Source organism: Fundulus heteroclitus, chromosome 10 (genome assembly GCF_011125445.2).
Source record: "Fundulus heteroclitus isolate FHET01 chromosome 10, MU-UCD_Fhet_4.1, whole genome shotgun sequence".
Taxonomy (NCBI): domain Eukaryota; kingdom Metazoa; phylum Chordata; class Actinopteri; order Cyprinodontiformes; family Fundulidae; genus Fundulus; species Fundulus heteroclitus.
The window spans coordinates 22,933,335-22,954,633 of NC_046370.1; the positions used below are offsets into that span (position 1 = coordinate 22,933,335).

Sequence of the window (21,299 nt, forward strand, 5' to 3'; positions counted from 1 at the left end):
GGTACTCTAGGTTACGGTGGTCAGTCCACACCAGGAAAGGAACCTTAGAGCCTTCTAGCCAGTGTCTCCACTCCTCCAGAGCCAGCTTGATTGCTAGGAGTTCCCGGTTACCTACGTCATAGTTGCGTTCCGCACTGGATAATTTTTTTGAGAAGTAAGCACATGGGTGAACACGACCGTCTTCGGCTCTCTGGCTGAGTATGGCCCCGACGCCAGAATCAGAGGCATCCACCTCTAAAACGAACTGTTTCTTGGGGTCGGGGGTGATGAGAACCGGGGCTGAGGTGAATAAGTTCTTCAGCCGACTGAATGCTTTGTCAGCCAGATCGTTCCAGGTAAACCTCTGCTTACAAGAAGTCAAAGTGTGAAGGGGAGCTGCCACTTGACTGTAGTTCCGGATGAATCGTCTATAGAAATTTGCAAACCCCAGAAACCTCTGTAACTGCTTCCGATCGGTCGGGAGAGGCCAGTCAATGACCGACCTGACCTTGGCTGGGTCCATTGACATCTGGCCGGGAGACAAAAAAAACCCAAGGAAAGAGGTGGAGGTGACATGGAACTCACATTTCTCCGCCTTCACATATAACTGGTTCTGTAGAAGGCGAAGTAAGACAGAGCGGACATGTTGTCTGTGAACAGTTATATTATCGGAGTAAATGAGTATGTCATCCAGGTATACGAACACAAACCGCCCAATCATGTCCCTCAGTACCTCATTAACAAGATTCTGAAAGACGGCCGGGGCATTGGTGAGCCCAAACGGCATGACTAGATACTCGTAGTGGCCTGTGGGGGCGTTGAAGGCGGTCTTCCATTCGTCCCCCTCCCTAATCCGGACGAGATGATAGGCATTTCGTAAATCTAGTTTAGTAAACACTTTGGCCCCCTGGATCTGGTCGAAAGCCGTGTTCATGAGGGGAATGGGGTACCGATTTTTAACTGAAATGTCATTAAGTCCCCTGTAATCAATACAGGGGCGGAGGGAGCCATCCTTCTTCCCAACAAAGAAGAAACCTGCGCCCGCAGGAGAGGAGGAAGGGCGGATAATGCCGGCTCTTAGGGCCTCGTTGACGTATTTCTGCATAGCATCTGACTCTGGCGCAGACAAGGAATACAGGCGACCCCTAGGGGGAGTTGTACCGGGTAGTAGGTCGATACAACAATCATATGGGCGGTGCGGAGGCAGGCTCGTAGCTTTGGCCTTATTAAAAACCTCCTTCAGGTCATGGTACTCAGGAGGAACCCTAGATAGGTCAGGGTAGGTCTCCTCAGACCTACAATCCAATCTCACAAAAGGTTGAGCCGACAGTAGGCAGCAACCTGAACAGGCGGGAGCCCACCCCATAATCTCTTTCTTTTGCCAATCTATTAGGGGGTTGTGTCTCCTAAGCCAGGTGGCGCCCAGGACAATGGGAACCTGTGGAGAGTCAATTATCATAAATGTAAGCCTCTCCCTGTGATTACCTCCAATTAGCAGTTCGATTGGCTCCGTGACGAGGTGGGAGTGGTTCAGTGGATGCCCGTCCAGGGCAAGGACGCTGTGAGGAGATGGTCCCGGGTGGAGTTTGATGTTCAGAGTCCTCGCCAGTCCTTCGTCCATAAACTCTGTGTCCGCCCCAGAATCAATGAAGACAGAGAGGTTATGAGATTTTGCAGAAACAGTGAGTGTTGATGGGAACAGGAGATCTGGGGAGACAGAGAGTTTTGTGCGGCTCAATAGGGATCCCCCCCCCCCCTACTGAGCCTGACCTTTTACTGGGCACGAACGGACGTGGTGCCCCTCACCACCACAATAGAGACAGAGACCGCGCAGCTGTCTGCGCTGGCGCTCCTCCTTAGTGAGGACTGTCTTCCCCAGTTGCATGGGTTCAGGATCCGCTGAAGCATGCGGGGTCAACGGTGCAGCAGAGGCGGACGAAGGAGTCCAGAGGCGGGATGAAGGCGCCGGACGACGATCCCTTCGCCGTTCCATTAGTCTGAGGTCGACTCGTGTGGTAAGATCTTCCAACTCCTTGAGAGTCCTGGGGTAGTCCCGGGTAGCAAGTTCATCTTTTATCTTTTCGTTCAAACCATTAATGAACACATCCATAAGAGCAGGCTCATTCCATAGACTATCGGCAGATAGCAGGTGGAAGTCAATAATATAGTCAGAGACGGACCTGTCTCCCTGCTTGAGGGATAAAAGACCCCTAGAGGATTCCCGGCATGGCAGGACGGGGCTGAAGACTCTGACCAATTCGCGTGAAAAATCATAATAAGAATGGCAAATCAGTGAATCATTCTGCCATTCAGAAGCCCCCCATAATTTAGCTTTGCCGGTCAGCAGGGAGATAACAAAAGCAACTTTAGAGCGATCCGTGGGATAGGAAGATGGTTGTAACTCAAAGTGGATTTCACATTGAGTTAAAAACGCTCTGCACTGATCTGGGTTGCCCCCAAAAGGCTCGGGGGGAGTTAGACGCGGCTCAGGCAACGTCGACGTCATCACACGTGACGTGGTGACGGAGGCGGATGTTTGCGGAAGTGCGGGAGCCTCTTGGCTGCGGAGATGACCTAGGATCTCGGCGACACCAGCCTCAAGCTGCGAAATGGACTTTTCCACCCCCGTTCGCCACTCTGTATCTGGCGAAGAGTCCATCTTTCTGGCCAGATTGTCCTGTAATGTGCGGGAGCAGGACTCTGATTTCAGCCGACACAGGTCAGTGGCGTTTTCAATGTTTTTATTTACAAGCAGGAAGTGGACTCGCCCTCTCCACGCGCAGTAGCTCGCGCTTAGTGTGGTTAACCCCCGAGGCAGAGACAACAGGTTAGTGAACAGTGGTCGGTTCACGGTAGCAATGTGAAGGACTTATCCACTAACCTGAAGTTGGGGTAGCTGGGTCCGGAGAGCCGGCAGAAACCCAAGCGAACTGATCCGGGAGTGGAGGGTAGCGGGCGAACAGGCAGGGATCCGACAGGGGCTTTCCAGAGGCGTAATCCGGGGGAGTCCAGGTCCAGTACACAGAGGGCAATTATCCGGCGGCGGTACAGAAGGGAGGTCCAACAGGGAGAGTCCGGGTCCAGTCCAAGTTCGTTCACGGGTAGGCTCAGAAGAAACACAGGGGTCAGGAAACAGGCAGACAGGGACGAGGACGCTGGAATGCTCATACGATTTGCTTGAGACAATCTGGCACTGGCATCTGATCTGCACAGGGATTATAAGGAGGTGAAAACAGATGAAACCAATGAGGACTAATTGCAGACACGGTGGAGATGAGCAGGTGTACCGGTGGGACAGATCAGTGCCAATGCCAAGATCATCACATTTTCAGAAGGTTGTAGGCCCGGATTTGACTCACATCATCCATGTGCTTTCCCAGCCGTCACATAATGACATCGGAGCTAAAGGCTGTCTGAATTTGGCACAGCATTCTGAATCTCCTTTCCTTCACATGATAAAGTTCTTACTGTTGACCCCTTGAAAGGTCAAGGAACAGGAGCTAGGAGCTGTTACTAAGGGGATTCGGATGGAGTCAGGGTCACAACCTGGACCTGAAACTATCTTGTTCCCCATGATGGAAATTTTTTTATTTCACAATCAAAGGTAAACAAGTCTCTTGGTTAAATGATTTTACTGTGGCGTTGCAGCTGGCATGTAAAGATTAGCCTACAAACCAGACCCAAAACTAATAATACACTATACTTAAACCTTTTTATATGTTTTTCAATTTATTCTGTTTTTCTTTTATACAAGAATTCCCAAAGTGCAAACCTAAGTCTGCAGTGAACCCCTGAAGGCGTGAATAAGTCCAACATACCAGCAACTGCCTCCCTTTGTTGAGTAAAAAGAGGATTTAATGAGCTGCGTCCCTGCTAGCAACCTCCGGCCACTAAGTGAATGTGAAATGTCTTCTTTTAATGGGCAAAAAATCCCGCTCGTCCGACAGCAGTAAGGCTGTCAGAGAATGTTTTTTTTTTTTTTTTTAAATTGATGGAACCATTTCTGGACCAGGAACGGACTGTAACTGTACAATTTTTTCACCTCTCCATCTTTGGCTGATAGGCGTTCTGTTATGCTTCTGTCTGCAACCATGTGGATTGGCTCCATCTGCACTGAACTCATTAACCAGCATATGTGTCGCATGTTTTCCTGCCTACTTGTAGCTGTTTCTCACCACCAGTCTCTGCCAGATTCTTGAAAGCCTTTCTGTGGGTAAACCTTCCAGTGTTCCCTAATTGCCTTGCCAAGACTGACCTTGTCTTGTTTGTCCCTTGCCTTACCCTGCTGGTGAGATGCGGTGGTTCAGAACCTCATGAGGTATTGAACCACTTGAGCCAATTGCTTCAGCAAAGGGTTGATTCCTGAAAGCTTCAGTTGCACATGAAACCACCTACTGGCCAAGCGCATAATCACAGTCTGCAATACAACCTGTGATGCTTGCCTGTATTTTTGTCCTTTGGGCTCTTGGAAATTATCATTAATAAGTAATAACCATTAATATATCTTATGATTATCAATGTGTATAATAAAATATTTTTGAACATGATCTGTGTGCACATTTTCTAACATGGCAGGCTTTGTATGTTTTTCTGTCACTTTAGAGAAATGGCATGGCCGAACCCCGTGTAGACATAACAATTTAAACCCACAGAAGGGAGAAGAAGGTGGCTCCAACTTTCCCTGGTCCACGGGGCCAACGCCTGTATTTTCTGTTACGCATCAATCAAATGTTTGGATTGTGTGTTATCTTTAGTGGTTCAGCCCAAAGCTGCAGTATTGATTTTGAAATGGGTAAGATGTTGTGGCCAGCAGAATGGGGCTGGGAGAGCAGGGTGCAGCCAAGCTGAGGGTATGATTACTTTCTCTTTGCACTTTTTCCTCAATATAGAGGAGGACCTTGAAATCACCATATCCTTTAATTTAATAAGTAACTCAGGAATCAGTTATTATTTCTCACAACATTTAGCGATCACAAACCGACTGATTTTCAGAGGACAGGAGTGGCTTTGGCTGGCCTGGAAAGAAAGTCTTACGGCCTCCGATACCCAGACGGCATCAAGCTGAAAACATCAAGCTGAAAAATTAAAATAAATCCAAAAAGACAACAATAACAACAAATACTGTTATGTTTTTAAGTGGGAATGATTGCTGAAATTAAAACTCTCCATCCATCCATTTTCCAACCCACTTAATCCCCCATGGGGTCGCGGGGGGAAATTAAAACTAGTAAAAGAGAAATTAAGGCCAACTATGGGCATTTAGAATAAATAATGCTATGAGCTGTAAAGTGGATAACTGTGAAAACTGAAAATGTGAAACTAAATATTTAGATCACTGTGCATACAAAAACTGGCATTCTGAATTAATGCTAGGGTAGAGAACACTAGTATCAGATCCAAGCTTGATTTATTTCAAATGTTAACCTTTTATGAAAAATTAGAAAAGGGTAAAAGAACATTCCTAAAATCTGATCTTTTGTTACATGTTTGAAAGATGAATGCAGAAATCCAGTTTTATTTTGTTCAGTGTTCTGTCATCGATGGAGATCTTGGACGGGTTGTTGGTCATTTACATTTTGTATCCTTTTTTTTTATTTGGTGGAGGCTATTTGGTTGCTCCTGCACGTTGAACGCTAAAGTGAAGTCTGATCCATTTTAAATTATAACGTCTGGTTGTAGTGGCAGATTAAAACAAAAGATTTTAAAATAGCACATCTTTATTATATAACAACTCAGTATGAAGTGTTGTGCAAAAATATGTACATACATCCAATATAAAAAAAAGGGTTCCAGTGCAAATAAGAAATTGACTTTCAAAACCAACAGCCACAGTGTTTTCCAATCTCTCGTTTAGGTCTCACAGCTTTAAGTTTTCCCAGATTCTCAAATGTTAAAAATCTGTTTCATATCGTATAAATCAGCTGAAGCGAGGGGGCGTGTGTTCAACTTCTGCGTTAAGGTGGTTTTAAACTGAGACTTTCCTCATCAGACCGACCCGTCGGTCCGTTTCCACGTTTGGCACCTTTATCTGCGCCGTGACAGGGACGCAGAGACAAGGTTTTCCTGACACGACCCGATCTTTGTCCTCTCAGTAGACTTCTTACGCCGACACGTCAAACCTGCAGCGAAGGGTCATTTTCCAACAGCTGGATGACGCATCACACCTGATAAACGCATAAAAAGAAAACCAGCGGCAACAATCTGGAACCAGAAGCTGGATATAAAACTATGAACAGATTATTCCCACAGGAAACATAAATAACAGCCTCTGTGCAGCAGCCATGTCGGCTCAGACGTCACTGGGCGTCCCGTGTACTCTGAAGCGGTACATGCACGTGTACTCTGGGTGGCCCCAGTTAGACAGAACCTGCACCTCGATGATCTGGAAGGCTTCGTTGTTCTCGTCCTGGGGAGGAGCAGAAAAAAAATGAGGTTTAGCATCGGATGAGCACGAGGAACAGAAACTCTCTCCAGAGTCCCATTTCTTTCTGGCTTCCATCCTGTGATGGATACGTCTCCTGTAATATTTAGAATTTCTTCAGACTTCCTGAAGGTCTGGAAGAGCTCCTTTGGATTTGGGAAAAAAAAGAAAAAAAAAATCCAAATGGAGCTTGATAATAGCGCTTACTAGGCAAAGCAAATGTATTTGTATAGCACATTTCAGTACAAATATAATGCAAAGTGCTTTACATGATTAAAATATAGGAAAATAAAACAGAATAAAAGCAAGTTGGAATAAAATGTAGAAACAAAAGGAAACCTGGGAAAATAGAAACTAAAAGCCAATTTTAAAAAAACAGTTGGACTACAAAGTTGAACTAATGATGAATTTAAACTTAGAATTTCAGTCACTGTTTTTCATTTTTGAATCCTATTTTGTTTGCTTTAAGGATTGAATATAATTCATTATTTCTATAGGCTTTTATTTTTTAAAACAGTTTAACTAGAACAGTTGAAGGCAATCTTAAACAAAAGTGTTTTTAATCTTGATTTAAATGAACTCAGGCATTCAGCATTTCTACAGTTTTCTGGAAGTTTGCTCCAGATAAGTGGAGCATAGCATTTACTAGTTAAAATAAATATAACCCTGCTTTTTTGGTGTATTTTTCCTCTCTCTATGGCATGCAATTCAATTGCTTTTGCACGGTAGTCACCCAACTTTAACGCGGTTAACACAGCCATGACGGCTACTGGCGATCCGCTTTTAGGATTGAAATCATTTTGTTGCCTTTTTTTAAGCCAGACCTAGTTAAACATAAGCGGTTCTGAAGGAGCTGGAGATCTACAACACATGGCATAAATCAGTGCATTTCTTCCTAAACAAAAATAAGAAAAAAAAAGGTGAATAGAAAATCAAAAGCCAGAGGAGACGGCATCACAAGTAAACTTCAGCGTGTGGTGTCCAGTCAAAGAGCGAGCACAGCACAGCACACTAACTCTGTGCTCATTTGTCCAGGAGAAAACTCCACGGATAAACCACAGATGTCATTGCTGAACTGTTTCCTCCCTGTCGAGCCTTTAAAAGGAAACCCGATACATCTGAGGAGCAGCGACTCACTGAGATGGGGAACGTCTGCAGATCTTCTCCGTCTTCATCGTACGTGTAGTTCCCCAGCAGCTTCCCGCTCTCCTCATGCTCGTCCCTCAGGCCCTGAAAAGCAAGTCGGGCTTAGGCGAGATGCTACGTCTGAGGTCTCTGCGACGCTGGGTGCTCCCTTACGTAGACGCTGAAGTCTCTCGGAGCGCTGTGCAGCGTCCTGCCGGGGGCCAGGGTTTTAGGGATGTGCTCCATGGTGACGGCGGTGGGAAGGATCATCATGGAGAGCTGGATGACGAGGAAGCCTGTGGAGCCTCTGAAGGCCCAGCAGTTCCCGGGATGGACGTCAGGCTGCAGGGGAAGCAGACGGTTATTTTGCTCAGCAGGCAGAAGACGGATGAAAGGTAAGACACGGACCAATAAAAAGATGTACTTTTTTTTTTTTTTTTTTTTTTAACTTTCAGGGGTTTTCATCTTAACCTCTTAAGACCCAAGCGTTTTAGTTCAAATATAGGTTGAAAAACGGCCACTAAAGATCAGTTTCTCTTCAGACATGTATGTGCAATTAATTGTCATTATTTACAGATCTGTCAGGAGAAGTCAGGAGTGAAAAATATGCTTTAAGAGAAACTGATCATATTCAGGTATCAAAAAGCCACTGTTAAGATATTCTCAGGTCTTAAGAGGTTAAATCAATCTTCATAATACTCCACTGTCAGGATAAACTGTAAAAATAAACTGGCTCTGCTGTCTTAAACAGTCCAAGCAGGAAACTTGATACCAGCTCAGTCAGGATGAATCCCAACCGATATATACTGCCGGCATTTCACCACTTTGGAGCAGAGTGCTTTTATTCTATATAGTAAAACTTTTTGTACAGAATCTGAGTGCTAGTAGAAAGGTGTGTTTGGTCAACAGGTGAGTTACCTGAATAACCGCTCGAGGAGACTGGGAGAAGTACCAGAGAGGAACCCCGAACAGGCTCAGCAGGGCGGCCTTCGTCTCGTAGGTCTCCGAGCAGCGAGTGCTGATGATGCTGCCCCCTGGAGGACGAGAACAGACATGTCAGGTGGAGTCAGGTCCCGGAGGAGAGGCATCATGCAGCTGATTCCTGTTCAGGCGCTCCAACCATCCGATTTAGAAAACTTAGACCCAGAGCCTGGACTCAGCTCTGGTTTTAAAGGAAACGTCGGAGACCATTATGCAGAAAAAAAAAATCTTTACAGACTGAAGAGCTCTAACAAAAACGCAAGTGTGTCCGTTTCTGACCTCCAGACTCCAGAGCGTAGTCCGCCTGGCCAGTTCGGTCGTGAGAAAACAGCCGCAGAGCCTCCTTCACCATCACATGGACTTCCTGGAAAACGAGAGATTGTTTCCGATTCATGATGCTGGTGGGGGCGCCCCGCCCCCCCACCACCCTCCTCCTCCTCTCACCTCCTTGGTGACGCCGTTGCCATCCGTGTCCAGATGGGCCTCTCTGACACCTTCCTCTCCGTGCTGCTGCTGCTGCTTCAGCCGACGGCCGATGTTCTGCAAGATGCTGAACTCCAGCGAGGACAGCGCCTCCTGCAGGTCGGCCTCGCTGACAAACTGCTGCGACAGCCAGTGCAGGAGGGACTCTGGGAGGGCGTAGTCCGTCTCCTGGGTCAGCTGGTTTCCGTAGACCAGGGCCCGAACCTCTTCTCGGATCAGAACAGAGAGCTGCTCTGAGATCTGTGGGAGAGGCTCCGAGTTATGCACGCTGCTCCCACAGAGGGCTTTTATTGTGAAACGGAGATCTCAGAGTAACATCCTGCTACAATAAGGGAATCTCACCATCTGTTGGATGCTGTCAAGTTGTTGGCAGCTGTCCTGACACCCTGACAGACCGGCTACGTCCCGTCTGACGTCCACCAGGGCTGCCTCCAGCCGGGACACGTCTGTCTGCAAAGCATCCTGGGAGTGTTTGTCCACGCCGGCACTGTTAGGGGTGGTGGACAGAGGAAACAACAGTTTAGGTCAGGGGTGTCCAAACTTTTTGGTACATGGGCCTAAATTGTCAAGTCAAAGGAACTCGAGGGCCAAAAAAATGCCCTGCTCTACAAAATGATCATTTTAAATAAAGAAATCTGTCAGATTTTTTTTTTGTAGGAAATTAATGTGTAAATCATTGTAGATCCAAAATTAAAAGAGGGTTTTGCTCATTTGGTGCATTAAAAGATGGTCATCCAGTTTGCAAATTATTTTGAATGATTTAATTTGACTAACAATAATAAACTGAACTCTTTTTGGTCTAGCAACATAACAGTATTTGGGTCAGTTCTTTGAAAACACTCGCTGTAATTAGCTAGATTTAATAAATGAATTCAAAGCAGATATGAATGCACCAAAGTCTGCATTTGAGTAATTCAATATCATTGGATAGATATAGAATGTCAAAAGTGTGTTTATTAGAAGATGAATACTTTGTGTTGTACTTAACATTTTCAATTGTAGGATTTTAACTTTTCTGGAATAATTTTGCCCTAAAATAAAACTAAAATCTTCCATCTTCATCAGCCACCTGTGCTGGTAAACGCAAAATCAGTACAGGGGCCGCATTTGGGACATGCCTGGTTTAGGTGAAACTGAGCTGGGTCAAGTTGTAATGAGGATGAAGGCTACCTGGCAGTATCTGGGAGAGCAGCAGGGGGCGCCGTGTCAGCTTCAGATGTCCAGTGCAGCTCCTGCACAACAACAACAACAACAAGCAGTGGAGCTCAGACAGGTGGATTCACAAATCGTCCCGTTTATGAGGCGGATCTTCAGACTAACCCGACTGCTGGCCGCGACCTGCTGCAGCTGCAGCTCCAGCTGATCCAGACGGGACATCTGGGTCTTCAGCGCCAACAAATCCTGCTGCCGCATCTACAGTCAGACAGAGGAACACTCTCAGTTTCTAGTCTTCACCTTGATTCAGTTTCAGTCTCTCTGCAGAAGGTCCTAAATTTTTAGTTGTCAGAGATGTGAGCGGTACGGTTCATAATATCAATCTTTTTCTGGTTAGCAAAAACGACGCAGCTTTTAAAGATCAGCAGACGGTAGTTTTTAGACGGCCTTTCCTACCTGCTCCCGCTGCCGCCTCTCCTCGTTGAGTCGTCTGCGCAGCAGAGACAGCTGCTGCTCCAGCAGCCCGCTCACCCTCAGCTCCGCGTCGGAGCCGGACGCCTGCTGACGGAGGTCGGTGTAGAGCTGGAGCAGCTCCCCGTGACTCTGCTCCGCCCGCCGCCCCGCCGCCGCCATCTCCTCCCACAGCGCCCTCAGACTCTGCTCCATCTGAACCAGCCGCTCGGAATCCAACGGCGCCGCCGGCGGCCGAGCTGCCGGTGGAACCTCCTGACGTCAAACACGGCCGCGTGAGAGAAGGAACGTTTTAAGAGCTGAGGATTAGGAAATCGATCTGTTGAGAAGTTACTTGAGGCGGCGCCTGGGCCGACGGAGGCCGACTCTGGACGAACTCCTCCGCGTCCTCTGCTGACTGACTCTGAGAGGACAGGACGCTCTGGACGGAGGACAGACCTGGAACGTCTGTCGCGTTGAAGCCCGGAAAGAGCAAATGGAGACTAGCTGGACGGAACCAGAACAAACCTGAGGGGAAGAAGAAGGGGATGTTGTTGTTATTCTGGTTCCTCCGTCTTCAGCTCCAAGGAAACCAGAACACAGCCTGAAAACAATCGCGATGCCAAGAGTCTGAAGCATTTCATCAGATCTCCACAGATTGTTTCACGTGGAATCGGTTTGAATTCACAACCTCAGAGATCAGGGTTGCAGGAAAATTAAAGTGCTCCTTCATCCAAATTAGTAACATCCCTATTTAATTCACATGTCGGCTGGATCTGCTGGCCTGAGGCGTCTGAATTAAGCACCTTTTCCATAAAGTTTCCCTAAAGAACAACTTACTGAAGAGGAGGAGGAGGAGAGGCAGGAGCACGATGAAGAGCCTGGGGAGAAAACACGAGCTTGGTTAAAAACGTTTCAGAAAGATGTTAAATTGCAGCTTGTGGATGAACATTAAAGAAAAAAAAATCCATCAAATTATTTCAGACAGCAGTAGCTGTGACAGTCCGGATCATATTCTGGACTCCAGGAAAAGAAAAACAAAAAACAAAAAAAAAAAAAAAACAGACTTGCCAGATGTTCAAGAGACCAGGGGTCCGTTCTTCGTACGTTGCTTAAAACATCCGAGATCAAATGAGACATCCAAGATGATTTCATCCGGCTAATCATGATCCGGCTAATTGGGTTCTTCCAACACACCTGTTGTTTACGATTAGTATGGCTGGATTGAGTTATCTGAGACAACTGCGCGTTCATGCGTTTGTTTAAAAGGGGAAATGTATCGATAGTAGAAACAATGATGAGCAGCGCTGCTATTGGCTGTTCAGCAAAGAACGCCCACAGTTTTTCTCCCAGCAGAACAAGAGCTTTTAATGGAAGGTTATGCTGAATTTGAGTCATTAATTAAAACACCTCAAAATCAGTTAAAGCCAGGAGAGAGGGCTGGCAAAAAGCAGCAGACAAATTAATGTGTAAATACTGTCCATGGTAGATGTTTCTATCACTTTTTACGGTATGAATTTTTGCATTTTAATAATTTGATATTAACTTTGTTCTTTTATATCAGAGCCTCCACAGGACCCACTAGAACATGGGGACAAGTAAAAGTGAAATACAAGAATATTCTACAAAATGGTAGCCTTTAATTATTACACTTTATTTTAAAAAGGCACTTGTTATGTCAAGAGATCCAAATTTCAGTGTCATTCCTTAGACACGGGAAGTAAAGGACACGTGCAAACTGGGAATTTTAACAAAAAAAATAATCTTTATCCATAAAAAATGAACATTTTCCTTTTCCAAGTCATCCACAGTTTACACGGTAAAACTGTATTGCTCCGTGGCTAGATAATCCATCCATAGTTTTTTTTTAATACAATATACGGCTCGACAGGAAGCAAGCCTTTCAAAGTAAACTAAACTTCACAACAAAATGGCCTGAACAAATCTTCTTACTATAGGATAAAAATAAAAAGCAAACCAATAACTTATATTAAATATTTTAGATTTATGGCTCTAACACCACTTTTTCCTCTTTAAAAGCCCCTGTTAAATGATGTGTTTGTCTGTTTATAACAGCCACCAAGAGAAATCTCTCTACAATTACACTGTCGCGCTGCGCTAAAGGATCCTGTCTATTGCGCAATACGCGATTAATTCGAAAAACTCTGCAAATTATTCTTGCACCTTCCGAAACAGGTTGCAGTCGTAAAAATGGACATGGCTACGGCAGACTTCCCTATCTCCTCCGCTTATACAGCTGCGATCTAATCTTGTTTACATGAAATAAGCCTGCTCGCGAGCAGGTTTAAGCTGGCGCACATGTTGCTATGACAACAAGTGCAGGATGTCTTTTGCAGAACCAAACGATCCAAGATCATGCCAAATCGTCAACAATGAAATCCTGCTAACTGAGTTAGCGACGTACGAAGAACGGACCCCTGATGTTTTCTGCTTGTCACCACTGCTGTGGTGCTTTTCTTTATTATTTAACAGGAGATGCTACACATTACATTCAAATAACCCTTTTCAATTAGACCTCACAGCATTAAATTCAGTTTTATGTTCTATTGCAAGAGGACTGAAGCGTCGTTTCACCAAAGTCCTGCAGACGGCGAGCCGTCCGCGGGCCGGTGGGACGTAAACAACGTCTTACCTGCTTGGGTGAGAGCCGGAGCTCATGCGACTCCATCGTCTGCCCATCCATCTGAACACGCCTCCTGCCGAGTCACCTGAAGACAGATTCAGGACCAGGATCAGCTGCCTCTGGGTCAGAAGCCTTCAGCTTTAGGACGAGTCGATTTTCCCCACTGCTAAAGTTCAACTAAGCAGTTCAAACAAGATGCACAAAACTCCAGCTCACATTTTATTCCCCTCTTGAGAGGAAGAAAAGGTTAAATTTGCTGTGATTTGGACACTTTGATCCAGTTATAAACACCGGGTCACTGGAAACGGGGCTGATGTTTCAGAGGAGGTCAACTCATTCTAGTGCATCTCATTTCCACCGCAGAGAAAAAACACACAAAAAGCACCACGGGACCAAGATGAGGCGGATCGGGGATGGACGAAGGGAGTCGGGGGTCCTCTAGCCCCACCTACAGACATCTAGCTAGAGAAAACGAAGGGCACACAAGAGGGCGACTGTAACCTGCAGAGCGTCCGCCTCTCAGAGAAGCAGAATAAACCGTCTGGGTAAGAAGCCAGAGAGCTGCAGCTGCAGAAGCAAAGCCCAACGTTAGTCAAAGCGAATCAGAGCAACCGGTTATCTAAAAAAGGAGACGCAGGCTTCTGGTTGCTGCAGCTGGTTAAACTGGAACGCTCCGCTCCATTTCATTTAATAGATCAGGAGTCAACTTCCTGCTTAAGCAGCTGCTCCAAACAACGTCCTCTGCAGCCAGCTCCCACTCTGGATGTTTGCTGAGTGAACCTGTGAAAACTGCGGCGCTGCACATGAACCCCAACAGACAGGACGACCAGGAGGAGGAGGAGGATGAAGACGAGGAGAGGTCCAGCTGGGAGCGCTGCTTCTCCTTACAGTCGTCACCTGTGGGCATCAACACGGTGTTAGAACTACAGAGCCAAACACACCGCCTTCCTGCCGTAGCCATAGTGACGCCGTCATACCATGCACACGTTTTTCATTCAACCCTCAGGATTTACAGCCAGTCAGAACCATGTATTCAGGTTCAGGGATGTCAGTAGTTTTGGTATTTTAATGATTTATTTGAACAGATCCTTTTTTAAAAAGGGGACATGTATCTGCATCGGTTCTCAGGAACATGGATTTGATTCACAAGTTTGAGTTTAATGTTGATTTTCTGTCATTTTCTAACAGGGAGCTTTGGACAGGCCCGTTTGATTTTGTCCAAAACCAGTCCGGATGTGCGTTTGTGATCATTTACCCGCTGGAACACCCAGACGTGTCCATGTTTCAACCAGCTATAGCTGTTGATTTGAGGCAAAGCCGTAGGATCTCATTCACTTTGTGCTTTTTGCCCCACAGCATGATGCAGCCATGCCGGGCTCGAGTCTCGGTGGTTCCTTAACATCTTAACCCAATGCCGTTTTATTTGAGGGTCAGCTGGTTGAACGTGGATGTCTGGGTGTCCCAACAGAACAATAATCCCAAACACACATTAAAGCTTTGCAGGGAAAAAATAAATAAATTAGCTCCACAACTTCTGCAAGGAAGAGTGGTCAATTGCCAGAGGCCTAATGATGTCCAAAGAAAAGAATTTGGATGAGGTGCACCTTGCTAAGAGAATTGTAACCAATATCAGAGCAGGTGTATGTATACATTTTTGCCCGTTTCTTCAAACCATACTGGGTCAAAATTGTACAAAGTCCACAATTATTTCAGCCTTCTTCTTAAACATCGTTGCAGAGTGGCGTATATTCCATGCAGAGATTTAAAAGAAAAATTAGTCAAAATGCTCAAAACGAGTAGATTTAAACATCTGACCTGCGCCTTATATAAGACAACCTCCATCAGAGGAGAACCACGTCCGTTTTCCCAACTTTCTTCCTGTTGTGAGGAAACTCAAAATATCTGCACCAACAAACTTGAAAACCCTCAAAACACTTTTTTCAGAGATTAAGAGAACGTTTGGATTATTGCTCAAGGGAGACGAAACCGTGACTGACGGTTAGCAGCAGATCCCGTCAGAACCAATCTCAGCAACTGAGAATGTACTTAAAAAATACTTTCCTTTTTTTAAAGAAACAACTTTTTCCAAAGTAACTAAATCTTTAAAGAAAAGTTTCGCGTTTAGCTTTCAGAACGGTGGATTCCTGCGGCTCCGTTTGCAGATGGGTCACATCTGTCCTGACTGCATGACTTCCTGCGGCGTCTAAATATCAGAACATTTTGAACGCACGCAGACACTCGGACACATTTGACTCACACAGCGATCCGACGGGTTGAGGCTCCTTCGGGTTGGATTCCTTCAGAGCCATGACGCCACAGTCGCCGGATGGAGCTGCAGCAGAGAGAGCAGAGAGAGCAGAGAGTCAGCGCTCACTGGAAGCTCACACACATCAACGACACGACATCTTCTCAGGCGGGGAGCGGCTGCAGGCAAAGCCACTATTTGCATTTCACCGAGGAAACAGCCAAAGTGAAGGTCGGACCAGAATGATTTGTTTGTTGTTGTTGTTTTTTTTATATATCTACCCATAGTTAAAAGCACCAATGTGTGTGTTAGGAAAAAGGAGGAGCAGACCTCCAAGCCCCACCACCTTCAGACCTTCTTTACCTCCACGCCTGCTGGGGTGTGAGCGTGAGGGCCGGAGCTGCTGCAGGGTGAGCTGCAGCGCAGACACGCAGCGGGCTGCCGCTCTCCTGACTGACAGCAGAGAGGAGGTCAGCCACGGCGGCAGCACATCTGGAAGAGCCGAGGCAAAGATTAAGGCCGGGGGGGGCGTGCGGCGGCTGCGGGTCCGCCTGCCTCGCGGCAGCGACGCGAGAAACCGATTTACATAATGATTCATACAAAACCTGCTGGCCTGGAGAGCCGCAGGAACACAGAAGTTACTTCAAACCTTCAGATGCTTGAATATAAAATCATTATGAAAAAAAAGGTCTCCAGGTTTATGCAAAGTTGGCAACTGAAAGAAAAAAAAAACTTGACAGTTTGTAAAAACTATAATGGCTGCAGCAATGGTCTTGAAAAAACATAAATCCAGAACAACCTTCTCAAGAAGGTTGACTTCTGGGATCAGGATCTGGAGAAGGCAATCCATGCTTTCATCAGATCAAGACTGGACTACTGCAACGCCCTCTATGTTGGCCTCGGTCAGTCATCAACTCGTCGTGTCCAACTTGTACAGAACGCCTAGACGTGAACACATTACCCCTGTGCTGTCGTCACCCCACTGGCTTCCAGTCCGTTTTAGAATTGATTTTAAACTCCTGCCGTTTGTTTTTAACGGCATCTATGACTTGGCCCCCCTCTTACTTGTCTGAGATTTTAACTTTCCGTAACAGTGGCAGAGCCTTGTGCTCCTCTGGTCAGCTTCTGTTAGAGGTCCCTAGGTCAAGACTTAAACAGTGGGGCGATCGCTCTTTTGCCGTCGCTGCTTCCAGACTGTGGAACAAACTACCCCCTGACATCCGCAGCACTACTGACCTCAGCCTTTTTAAAATGAATCTTAAGACACACCATTTTGGTCTGGCGTTCTGTTAACTGTGACATCATCCAGAGAAGACGGCTCACCCGCTACTACCATCTAATGTAGAACAGATTACTGGATCAATGTGTGCTTCTGTGCTTTTTGTCTCTCTTGTTGTGTCTCTGCTCTGTCTACTCTAACTCCCAGTCGGTCGAGGCAGATGATCGTTCATACTGAGCCTGGTTCTGCTGGAGGTTTTCCTTCCCGTTAATGGGGAGTTTTTCTTCCCACTGTCGCTTCATGCTTGCTCAGTATGAGGGATTACAGCAAAGCCATGTACAATGCAGACGACTCTCCCTGTAGCTCTACGGTTCCCCAGGAGTGAATGCTGCTTGTCGGGACTTTGATAAAATCAACTGGTTCCCTTATATAGGACATTTTTGACCAATCTGTATAATATGATTGAACTTGATTTTGTAAAGTGCCTTGAGATGACATGTTTCGTGATTTGGCGCTATATAAATAAATTGAATTGAATTTTAAATTAGCATTTAATTGTGATCTGGGTAATACAGTCTCTTAGGTGTTCCTCCTTCTGCCTGCTCCTTGCTATACATTTTTGAAAGGCTTTTAACGTCCAGCAGCGCTGTACCACTACAGCAACTTTTTATTGTATCTGTATGTTTTGTATGTCTTATTTATTGTTTTATGGCTCTATTGTAAAGCACTTTGGGTACAGTTCGGCTATTGTAAAGGGCTATACAAATAAACTTGATTGATTGATTGAACCCCTCAATGATGGTAAAAAGGTCATCTGGATAAAGAAAACAATCGGCAAACTGGCTTCAATCGGAGGAAACCTGGTTGAGAATTTTGCTGAGAAATTGCATAAGCATGACAAGACTAATACAGAGTATTAGAATAATTTCAGGACACCAGAAACAACAAAAACACAATTTAAAAGCTTCCAGGACCAGATATTAAACTTGAAGGGAAGTAGAAAAAATAAACAAACAATAAATAAATAAACAATAAACAGTGGAACCAGTCACTGCTGCAGTTTACACTTATTTAAAAAAGAAGCTGATTTTCCTTAAACTCATTATTATTGTATTTTGTTTTTCATCATTTGCATCACATTCCTTCCTTTTTACCTTTCGGTCATGTTTTGATGTTTATGCTCCCTTTTAAAAAACAACTGTGATTTTTTTATCTGGAAATGGTGCTAAATAATTAACTAAACGCTGCCTACTGTATTTCAAGTGAGGCAGTGGGTCCTGCATCCTGTAAAAACCAGAAATAACAGCTCTGCAGGAACAGAAAGCTCTGCCCCTTTAAACCGCTGCCTCACCTGTCCTGACCCGGCGCCTGCGCTCCCTGCAGTAGACGGTGGAGCTTTCCGTGTCGGCCTCTGGAGCGCTCGGACAACTGCAGTCTTTGCAGCAAACCCTGTTGGGGATCTGGACTGTGTGCTTGGCACAGTGGCTGTCTGAACCAATCAGAGTGCTGCTCTCGTGGGTTAAAACGGTGCTTTCTGTGAGAGAGAGAGACGGGGAGATCAGACGAGCCAGCAGCCACTTGTCAAACTGCACATATACATATATACGTTGCCCCACAGAGGTCCCAGCACCAAGGGTGAGGTTCCTGCAACAAGTTTAAACGATGAATGGGATTTCTGTTTCTGTGGAGCAGAGACCTACCTTTAGGATCTGCATCATGGTCTAAACCTGAGGAGGAGGAGGAGGAGGAGCAGAGAGTTAAACCCAGTCCAGAGTTACGGCGATGAAGACGTGAAAGAAGAGCCAGCAGGCGTACCCCAGAAGGTTTCGACCAGCGTGCTCTCCTGGATGGACGACTCGTCCAGCAAGGAGGAGATGAGGGTGGCGTCCGAGGCCACGCTGTGGAGGCTGCTGTTGTGGAGCAACTGGTCGACTGCTTTCCGAGGAGAGCTGGCGAGGAGCGACTCCGAGCAGGAGGCCGAGTGGCGCTGGGAATGGCGGGGCCTGCTGGTCCTCCAGCCCGCTCCTCCCACGCCGAGGGAGGCGCTGCTGCGAGGCAGACAGCGGTCCAGCAGGCCTTCGTCGAGCCGCAGGCTGCGTCTGGACATGAGTCCCGTCCGGGTGGAGGAGGGAGGCCGCTGCTCCTGCTCAGAGTCCGACGGCGATGAGGAGTAGCTGGAGCTAAGGCGTAAAGAGATAAAAGACCCATGAAGAAAACTTCTTCATATTATAATGATACCCGTCCACCTTCTGTCATAAATTCAAAAGGTTTCAGATGATTTATATTTGTCCAATCATGTGTGTTTGTGCGTGAATGACTGAAACGGTAGATTTGTTTTAGGGATTTTGATGGCTTGATTTATTGCCACTGCTTGTGGGTGAATCTTCACAGGTAATCCACCAATCAGACCTGCTGAGTCTCTTCAAACCAGACGGGTTCTCAGACTTCAGAGGAACGTTTGTGCTGCAGCCGAGAACCTGACCGCGCGGTTGTCAGAAACACCTCTGGGCCGCTCTGGTCAGAAGCTCAGCCCGCTGATCAGTCTCAGCCTGATTACAACAGATCCCAGTAACCTGATCCCAACGGTCTGACCTACATACAGACACGGGAACGGAGGATACACACATGTCAGTCCAGCCCCAGCTCTGCAGCCCTTCGTCTTCCTCCCCCATCACGAGAGCCGCGCACAGACACATAACAGCAGCGCACACATTACACAGACACAACAGATCAACGGCAAGCTCGGGTCAGCTCGCCCTTTAACCTGCCTTCACTTCCTGTTCCCGGCACCGGTGGTTGAGCTGATTAGGCTCTGCCCACAAACACACACCCCCTTACACCTACAGGCGGAAGGACTCCAGGGAATCCAGAGTCCAAGCCTGAGTGAAAAGGCTGCCAAAGTAAACCTCTAAAAAAAAAGGCCTACCTTCAGAGAGTCTGGAGATCTGCTGATTCAGACCACTTTAACAGGACTGCAGGAGAGCCTGGATCACAATGAGACAAATATTGGAGCTTAAAACTTGCCAGCTAACACCTTTGAAAGTTAACCTAAAAACATGACAGATAAATTACTTTTTTTTTTTTTTTTTTTCCACAAAAACAACAAAGAGAAGCAGGGATGATTGCTGATAATTTAGGTGTTCTCTCCCCCCAGACTGAATCCATCAAATCCATGAAGTCACACACAATGTACCGTACACATATTCCCTCTAAATAAAAAAAGCGTGATTTGTACTCAGGGAGTCAACGAGGTAACCTGTCTCAAACCACCGACACACAAACCTTTCCAACCACCAGAAGACGTGTGAACCCTCCGACTGCAGTCATACTGAGAAGCAGGGGGCAACGCACTGCAAAAACGGGATCTAAAAATAAGTAAAATGTTCTTAAAGTTTGTGTTTTTTGTCCTAGATTTGAGCAGGTAAATATGATTATCTGCCAATGGAATGAGTATTTTGACCCCTAAAATAAGATAATTAGATATTCAGCACTTGAAATAAGATGGAGATGAATTGTTTCTATTTTACGTGCAAAAATCTTATTTTATTGGCAGATCATCTTATTTACCTGCTCAAACCAAGGAAAAATACACTAACTTTAAGAGCATTTTACTTATTTTTAGTTCTGTTTTTGCAGTGCGCTGCAAAGGAGGAACTGAAATAAAGATGTTAAAGCAAGATCAAACTATAAATAGATTTAAATTGATAATCTTTTCTAAAAAAAAAAAAAAAAACACAATCTTGTCTGACAACAAAACAAAATAAAAAGGAGAAAAAAATCTTCAATATTTACTGTACAACATGAGGGTTCATTAAAAAAATAAATAACTAAGCCGTAGGACTATGTTCTGTAAATAAAACAAATCAGAGGACACTGTATGTTTTAGAGCAGGCAAATTCTCAGGAGTCCTGCTGATAACCAGATTATTTCACTCAGGTGTGATGAAGCTGGAGGGCACAAGGCTGGACACTCAGCTGAACGACGGAGCGCCTGTTCGTGCGAATAATAAAAAGCGCCTTAGTTCCACAGAGTGTTAATATAGATAGGCTTTTGGTGGTCAAATTCAGGTTTAATTAATTATTTGACGCGACTTCGCTGATAACTGACCGTTTAATTGACAGTTTCAGCTGCCAGCCAATCGGCGTGGAGCAGGGGGAGAGATCGACGTCGGATCGAGTCAATCGCCTTAAAGGAGGGCGGAGCCCCGCGAAAAACAAACTTTCAGAGGGCAGATAAGAACACAATGACAAACCAGAGTTCCTCCAAAATAGAAGTACACACCGCGACAGAGCACGCTTACCTTCAGCAGAGCCACAGAAGTGTCCGCGAAAAAACAACGAACGAACAAACAAAAACAACCGACGACTGAGTGGCCACTAAACGGCTCCTACCCAACACACGGAACCAGACAAATAAAAGGACTTTCACGACAAATAAATAGCGGCCAGAACCCAGAGTGGTGAAATGTGCTGATGATATAAATTTTTCAGGGGGGACCACCTTGAAATACGAGATGACAGGGAGTTTAAGTCGGTCAGTCAACGATTGAGCGCGGCTAATGCTGATGTTCTTATAACTACGAGTCTTAACAGCGACC

The 21,299-nt window shown here is 45.9% G+C and overlaps 1 protein-coding gene across 6 annotated transcripts; it reads right to left on the reverse strand.

Annotated features, from left to right (window-relative positions):
* Positions 1–5,821: 5,821 nt before the first annotated feature.
* LOC105937652 (SUN domain-containing protein 1) lies at positions 5,822–21,299 on the reverse strand. Of its 6 annotated transcripts, XM_036142351.1 has the most exons (22): positions 21,003–21,299; positions 19,629–19,686; positions 18,518–18,882; positions 18,403–18,429; positions 18,054–18,236; positions 15,847–15,975; positions 15,496–15,570; positions 14,019–14,135; positions 13,740–13,805; positions 13,248–13,323; positions 11,435–11,475; positions 10,950–11,122; positions 10,601–10,870; positions 10,310–10,402; positions 10,160–10,221; positions 9,332–9,476; positions 8,951–9,229; positions 8,786–8,870; positions 8,444–8,559; positions 7,700–7,867; positions 7,538–7,630; positions 5,822–6,385 (listed from the first exon to the last, which is right to left on the reverse strand). In XM_036142351.1, the coding sequence occupies exons 3-22, from the start codon at positions 18,807–18,809 to the stop codon at positions 6,269–6,271; spliced, it is 2,607 nt and encodes an 868-aa protein (XP_035998244.1). In that variant the 5' UTR covers positions 18,810–18,882; positions 19,629–19,686; positions 21,003–21,299; the 3' UTR covers positions 5,822–6,268. The 6 variants fall into 6 exon arrangements, with proteins under 6 accessions (XP_035998244.1, XP_035998245.1, XP_035998241.1 ...); XM_036142352.1 differs by lacking the exon at positions 19,629–19,686; XM_036142348.1 differs by lacking the exons at positions 19,629–19,686; positions 21,003–21,299 and adding an exon at positions 19,328–19,487.